Source organism: Meles meles, chromosome 2, assembly GCF_922984935.1.
Source record: "Meles meles chromosome 2, mMelMel3.1 paternal haplotype, whole genome shotgun sequence".
Taxonomy (NCBI): Eukaryota; Metazoa; Chordata; class Mammalia; order Carnivora; family Mustelidae; genus Meles; species Meles meles.
In genome coordinates this window covers 151021462-151029519 of record NC_060067.1, presented here as the reverse complement: position 1 = coordinate 151029519, position 8058 = coordinate 151021462, and the positions used below count along the sequence as shown (strand labels likewise).

The following is an 8058-nucleotide window of genomic DNA, read 5'->3' as shown; positions in this document are numbered from 1 at the left end:
TATATTAGCTAAAGCTGAACGGGGCTATAATTATGCTATTTTTCTTTCCCATTTAAAGGCCTCCGATTAAAGGCTATATTCTTATTGCAAATCTTTGGACTTTAACTTGAAAAAGTATAAGCATAACTGTAGCTGTTTATTGTAAACCATCTTCAATGTCAGCATGCTCGCATAAAGGCATACCTCAGAGATAATGTAGGTTCAGTTCCAGACCACTGTAGTATGAAGTGAGTATCACAAGAGTCAAATGAATTCTGAGGTATCCCAGGGCATCTAAAAGCTACGTTTACACAATACTGTTGTCTATTAAATGTGCAATGGCTTTATGTCTAAAAAACTACATACCTTAATTTAAAAAATATTGTATTGCTAAAAGATGCTAACCATCATCTGAGCTTCCAGTGAATCACAATCACTGCTCACAGATTACCCTAACAAGTAATTAAAAAGTCTGAAATATTACAAAAACCAAAATGTGACAGAGCCCCACAAAATTAGCAAATACAGTTCAAAAAACAGCGCCAACAGACTGGCTTGACACAAGGTTACCACAAGCCTTCAATTGATAAACCAGTATCCGCAAACCAGTATTTACTCTAACGCGTTAAGTGCAACAAAATTAGGTATTAACCACTGTGAAATTTTCACCTGGTTTTCTATTTTCAAAGTACTTTTCGACATGACATAGGCAAATATATACCTTTCATTCTTTCTCATCTGCCACCTTTTCCTTACTCTTCCATTTTTTGGACACCTTTTAGTTTTTCAATATGACCCAAAAGCTAACTAAAAAGATACTTAGAGGCTTGACAAAACTAATCCCTACCCATACTGGCCCTCACTAAACGCACGCAACTGCCAGTCCAGTTCTTACTTTAATAACCACAACACTGAAGGCACTCACATTTAGGAGCCTTAGCTCATTTCTCGATGAAGGAGCCAAGACCTAAACCATTTCTCCTCAATCACAGTTTTGAGTTCTCTTCCTTCCTTACTCCCCAAATGCTTTTCTCTCGTTTCCAAAACGTTTTCACAAAATTTTACACAAACAGCACTTCCTCAGGCTTTCACGAGTAACCTGACCGGCACAGAACCTACAGAGGTCGGAAGGTGGGAATACTAAAATCGTGGCCACTTCCTCAGCGTCCGCTCCCGGCCGCACCTCCCAGAAGACCGCCTGTGACTCGACACACGATCCCCGATGACGCCAGCGTCGCCGTGCGACTCCACTGGAGGCGGCCGCTCCTGCGCAGCTGCAAAGGAGCGGGGCGGGGCAAGGCGAGGAGGGGCGGGGAGGGGGCGGGAGCGTAGCCTGGAGGGTGGCCGCGAGTTGGGAAGGGTTTGGAGGGGGAGAGGAGGATAGAGAGGTGGGGGTGGGGGGCGGAGGGCCCGAGGGCTGTAGGGCCGGAGGGCGGGCCTTTCCGGAGGGAGAGGTCTTTCACTTCCTGTTTGCCGGAACTTCTGAATCCGGGTCAAGGAGGGTTCGCCTCCTTATCTTGTCCGGGGCTGATCCGGCACTTTCAGTGACAGCGGCATCTGACTCAACCTAGGGCTGGTTTCATCTTAAGACCTGCTGAGCCCGGACGTCCACACCTGCCTCGGGACACTAAGTCGCGCTTCCTCCCCCTATTGGGGGGCAGCCACGGGCCTTAAGTGACCGCCGCCGCCGGGGGTCCTCGCCAACCGCTCCGCGCTGATGCTGAGAGGGAGCGTGGGCCCGGGGCGGCGGCGGAGTGCGAGCCTCTGGCTCCCTAGGCCCGCCGCGGGCGCTGCGGGTTCTTACGCTCCCCAGGCTTCCCACCTCCCGCCCGGGCTTGGATGGGCCCCTCTGCCCGATAAATGTGGCTGCTGAGACTGCGGTGGCGGTGGTCGCTCCCGCTGCTGCTGCGGCGCTCCAAGTTCACCTGCGCCGCGGGACTCTCCTGCCCCACGTCGGGACTGTCGCTCCCCGCTCCTAATCCCCCGGCCAGGGCCTTGCAGTTTGGCGACAATGGACAAGATCCTGGAGGGCCTGGTGAGTTCTTCGCACCCACTGCCCCTAAAGCGGGTGATTGTGCGGAAGGTGGTGGAATCGGCGGAACATTGGCTAGACGAGGCGCAGTGTGAAGCCATGTTTGACCTGACCACCCGGCTCATCCTAGAGGGCCAAGACCCCTTTCAGCGGCAGGTGGGGCACCAAGTGCTGGAGGCCTATGCACGATACCACCGGCCAGAATTCGAGTCCTTCTTCAACAAGACGTTCGTGCTGGGCCTCCTTCAGCAGGGCTACCACTCGCTGGACAGGAAGGACGTAGCCATTCTGGACTACATTCACAACGGCCTGAAGCTGATCATGAGCTGCCCATCGGTGCTGGACCTCTTCAGCCTGCTGCAAGTAGAGGTGTTACGTATGGTGTGTGAGAGGCCGGAGCCGCAGCTGTGTGCCCGATTGAGCGACCTCCTGACTGACTTCGTGCAGTGCATCCCCAAGGGAAAATTGTCCATCACCTTCTGTCAACAGCTTGTTCGAACGATAGGCCATTTCCAGTGTGTGTCCACCCAGGAGAAGGAGCTGCGGGAATATGTCTCTCAGGTTACAAAAGTGAGTAACTTGCTGCAGAACATCTGGAAGGCCGAGCCCTCCACACTCCTGCCTTCCCTGCAGGAAGTTTTTGCAAGCATTTCTTCCACAGGTAAGTGTCATTATATTCCAGAAAAAGCTCCCTTGGAAATTCAGTATGTCTTAGACACACACCATGTTTGCTTCTCTGCCCTGAAAACATTCTTAATGGAGAACAAATCTTAATACTCTCATCCAAAGTTTCATTCTCATCCACTTCCATATTTAGGGTGTCCCTTTGTACCTTGGGGGGGGGGGCAGTGTTCCTATTTTAAATGTTGAAAACATTGAGGTCTAAGACCTTTGGCACGGAGTAAGTCGCTTAATTACCTAGCCTCTGCTGAAGTTATGGAATGCTTTGAGGATGACAGCGACTAAATAAAGCTTCTATTCATTAGTGACTAATGATAGCATAATAATGTTTACCATATTATTATTGTACTGTGACTCTGTCATCTTGTCGTTACAAGTTTTTCTCCTGTTTTTTAATTTTCCCACTTTTTTATTCATGGGCTGTGTGGTTTGTTTTATTACTGGATTATCACAGTTAACTATGTAGCTTTTGCATATTGACTTTTTTTTCTCTACAGTAGTGTATGAGAGAGAGGGTATAGGTAGAAGGAGGAAAAGGAAAGACTACTGGGACTTAAATAGATGTTTTTGTGCTCAGTGTATACAGCCCATGAACTATATCCTTAGAAAGTGGGAAGGAGTCAAGTGATAATTGGCAAGAAAATGCTTTCTCACCAGGAATTTTACCTTATATTTACATTCTTTTTTTGGACTTGGAGCTTTCAGCTCTGTAAGTTGTGAGACAATAGACCCAAAACTGTGGTCCTTTCCTCTCTACTTGGTACAACCATTCTCCTTGGCTATTTGAAATTGAACTTGTGAAGGAGGTCTCTTTATCTTGGGAACCAGAAATAAGAGTAGAGTTTTAACAAGCTCCGTATATTCTGATGAATTAAATATGTTTAGGAAAGAATAATCAACTATATATTTGCAGTATCTGAGTTGTCTTATTTTTTCATTGTTATTTTTCTTTTATTACTTGTGTTACTAGAACTGTTAGATTTCCCCAGAACTTTTTCAGCAGTAGCAGTAAAGGAACTTGTCTTGAATTTGCTTAATCATTATATAGTTTAAACAAAGTCCCCTCAAAATTCACCTTAATTTTTACTTCTTTAAGAGATTTCTTTTAAGTCTTCCTTAGAACAATGCAATGGCTACTGTAATTAATAGTTACAAGTTACTTTGGAAGATCTAAAGTGGGAATTTAAATGATACCTAGAATTTCTTTTCTGATTACTGACTTACAAATGAATACTTTACACAACTTAATATTAATATGACTTAATATTAACTAATGCAGGAGAATAAAGTAACTTATGAGCTGAATATGGTGATAGTGAACAGTAGTTTTTATACTGCAGTAGTTCTGTCTATAATGAATAATCATTGCTGCTCACGCTTCATCCCTCATTTCTGTAATTTAACGTTCCTTGGTTGTTAGCCTGCCCATGAGGTAGAGGACATGCATGAGGACAAGCATAACAGCTTGTCCTGAGTCGCCTTTGCTGCATATACATTTTTTTTTTTTTTTGTAAATTGTTGTTTCTCTCTAAATACTTCACTTGAACCTTCTTGCCATATCCCTTTTTCTTTTTAATTAAAAAAATAGATACATCATTTGAACCTTCTGTAGCATTGGCAAGCCTTGTGCAGCATATTCCTCTTCAGATGATTACAGTTCTCATCAGGAGCCTAACTACGGATCCAAATGTAAAAGATGCAAGTATGACCCAAGCTCTTTGCAGGTACTTCTTCATGACACTGTAGATGGTGTTGTAGATGTGGGAGGAAGAAATACTTTATTGTATTTTGTGGGTAATGAAAAACTTAGATGTTTAAAACAGAAATCATAGAATGAAATACGTATCCTTCAAATTAATTGGAATGAATTATTTACCTTACTATCTAGGTTTGACAGGTCTCCCAGTAATTCAAAGTCCATTTTCAGTTCAGCTTTTTTAATTCCAAAAATATACACATGAGTAGACTTACTGTACAGTAAGGAGTTGGTTGGATTATCAGTATATTTTACTAATTTACTTACTCATTGTGGTTTCCTGCAACCTGTTTTCCCTGGGTTTTTGTTTTTTGTTTTTTTAAGCCAAGTACATACTTTTACTTTCTCTTTCAATCAGAATCTCTGGATAATACACTCCACCTTAGTCAGTTTAAAATACGTTTTTTCTTCCTTATTCTTAAATAGATGATTTGGTAAAATGCAGAATTCTAATTTGATAGTCATTTTCTGAGCATTTTGAAAATAATACTGCATTGTCTTCTGGCATTTATTGTTGCTGATATGGAGTCTGCTGTCAATCCAGTTGTCATTCCTCTGTGAGTAGTTAGGCTTTTCTGGTCATGTTTATGTCTCTTGATGTTTTTCAGTTTATTCTTATATTTCTAGGTATAAACTTAATATATTTATCCTCAGCATTTTCATGCTTTTATTAATTCATTTGTTCATTTATTCAAACCATATTTATAGACACTTAACTTACCATGAGTGCTAGGCAGTGTTTCAAAACCTCTTTGAACAAATGGATAAAAAAAAAATCTGTGGGGTGCCTGGGTGGCTCAGTGGGTTAAGCCTCTGCCTTTGGCTCTGGTCGTGGTCTCAGGGTCCTGGGATCGGGCCCCGCATGGGGCTCTCTGCTCGGCAGGAGCCTGCTTCCTCCTGTCTCTCTGCCCGTCTGTCTGCCTACTTGTGATCTCTCTCTCTGTCAAATGGGTAGGTAAAATCTTTAAAAAAAAAAAAAAAATCTGTCTTCATGGACTTACTTTCTAGATGAAGAAGAAGACAGTAAATTAGTAACATATCTCTTTGATTGCAAGATGCATTCTAATTTCAGAGATGTTAAAATGTGGAAATATACAGTCACTTGGTATTCTAGTCTAATTGGCATGACTTTTCCTGCCTTAGTGGTACATCAACTAATTATGCATCCTAAAATTAATTTTGTTTTAGATTTTATTAAATATGATAATTAAAATTATAATTTAGTATTTGAATAGTGATAACTTTTTGGAAAAAAAGTAGATAGGAAGGACATAAAGTATGAGAGATTGGTTTGCAATTTTAAATTAGATGGGTTAGGAAGGCCTCAATGAGAACATGAAGATGAAGTAAAGACATAAAAGAGGGAGCAAAGCCTGTGGAGATCGAAGGGGAAGAACATCAATATTATCTTACAACTCACTGATTTTTTTCTTCAGAGGTACCCATTTATAGGGCTTATTCCAGCTACTGAGTTTCTTTATTTCTTTAAAACCTCAACTTCTGCTCTTTTTAAAAAAATTTTTATTTATTTATTTGACACAGAGACGCAGCGAGAGAGGGAACACAGTGGGAGTGGGAGAGGGAGAAGCAGGCTTCTCACTGAGCAGGGAGGCCAATGTGGGTCTCCATCCCAGGACTCCCAGATCATGACCTAAGCCGAAGGGAGATGCTTACCAACTGAACCTCCCAGGTGCCCCTCAGTGATTATTTTTCTAATCGAGCTTTTCTCCTCTACCTATTTTTGTTTCACATCTGTCTGAGTTTTTTTGTAATTTTTTTCTACAGTGTACACATTTGTGTGTGTGTATGTGGCACATCTAAATAAAATATAAGGATTTGGAACAAAATGGTTTCTGTGTACCTGTTATAAAGTTGTAGTCATGACATAGAAACTTAAGTATTTATTTTGGATATTCAAAAGTTACATGTATACAAATCTCACTATCTGTAACACAAACTTTGAGGACATGGATTTTTTTCCACTTTTTCCCCGTTTTTGTCTAGTGTTCAAAAAGACCCTTCTCTTCCAGCTTTCCTTATTTTTCCCTTGCACTCTTAAATTTAACTGAACCAATTTAGCTGTAACTATTACTTTCAGTTTCTTGTTGCTCATTCTCTCAAACTTCCATAGATCTATATAAATATTATTCCTGCTATATGTCCTCTATCTCTACTACATTCAATTTATGGTGATCTCCTTGCCATATTTAGTGGTCTGTATTTTTGTTTTCATCATCTTGATATCTTTGTATTCATAGTCCTTAAAATTATAGAAATCCTGTGACACCATGATGTTAGGATTTTCTGAATATTGTTCTTCTTATTTTTCCTTTTCCCTTTATTTTTATCACTTTATCAATTCTCTTCTATATGTGGTTGATTTCCAAGTCTTTATGTAAAGTTCTCATTGTTTGTTTACTTTTAATTTTAAGAAACACTCTTTTTTTTTTTAATATTTTATTTATTTATTTGACAGAGAGAGAGGTCACAAGTAGGCAGAGAGGCAGGCAGAGAAAGAGGGAGAAACAGGCTCCCCACTGAGCAGAGAGCCCAATGTGGGGCTCGATCCCAGGACCCTGAAATCATGACCTGAGCTGAAGGCAGAGGCTTAAACCACTGAGCCACCCAGGCGCCCCTTAAGAAACACTCTTAAGAAGGCAGCTGGTGGCTTAGTCATTTGACCTCTGACTCTTGATTTCAGCTACGGTTTTGATCTCAGGGTTGTGTGTTCAAGCCCCACATTAGGCTCCATGCTAGATGTGGAGCCTACTTAAAAAAAAAAAAGAAAGACTCCTATCTCATCCATCTCTCCATAATGAAATTCTGTATATGTCCTATTTAGCAGTAACACTCCACTATAAGTGTGACCTCAACAGCACTAAAATTTCTTTCTCTTTGAGATGAAGGTATCATAAATTATGTTGTCCTTAAATAAAATAGGAAGATTCAGAGAATTATATATTTCATAGCTGAAAGTGAAATTAGAAATCCGTTTGTCTGTCACCTTCATTGCCTAGGTAATAATAAGTAATGTTTTTCATTACATGCCATAAGTCATTGCAGCAGAGTCTTCTAATTGGTCTTTTTGCCAACAGTGACTTATACTTCTCTCTCTTCTCTAAGTCTTCCTGATCTATTCAATTCTCCCTTCTGATTACAAACTGCAGTGACTTCCACCCATTACTAAATCAAGTGCAAATTCCATTTCTTGGCAGTTGGCACTTCTCATCTTAATTTTTCAACCTTTTCAAAATAGCCATGGTATCCAACTTCTGAATTTGTCTTGTTTTTAAAATATATTTGGTAGTTAATTTTTGCCTATTTGTTTCTATGGGAAGCTGTGATCCACTTTTTTAAAGTATTGCATTTTTAATTTATCCTGTATGATCTATCTGAAGTAACCCATAGTCTATCTGAAGTAGTTATTCTTATATTACAGATATAACTCAACAGGATAGCAGTGTTTATTTTTATCATACTCCCACCATCTCCTTCGTCATAGTCTGTATTTCCCCACACGTAGCACTTACCATGCTTGAACTGTTATTTTCTGTAATCTAAGGAAATGCAAATACCATGCCAGAAATAGATAAATAACCTTAAAGTATGA

At 40.8% G+C, this 8058-nt stretch overlaps 1 protein-coding gene across 1 annotated transcript in view; it reads left to right on the top strand.

The window, feature by feature from the left end:
• Positions 1-1303: 1303 nt before the first annotated feature.
• The window catches only part of USP38 (ubiquitin specific peptidase 38), a 38614-nt gene continuing 31859 nt past the window's right edge, over positions 1304-8058 (top strand). Inside the window, exons 1-2 of the mRNA XM_045994896.1 lie at positions 1304-2672; positions 4281-4416. Of these exons, the coding sequence (XP_045850852.1) occupies positions 1991-2672; positions 4281-4416 (818 nt within the window). The 5' untranslated portion in view covers positions 1304-1990. The remainder of the gene's footprint in view (positions 2673-4280; positions 4417-8058) is intronic.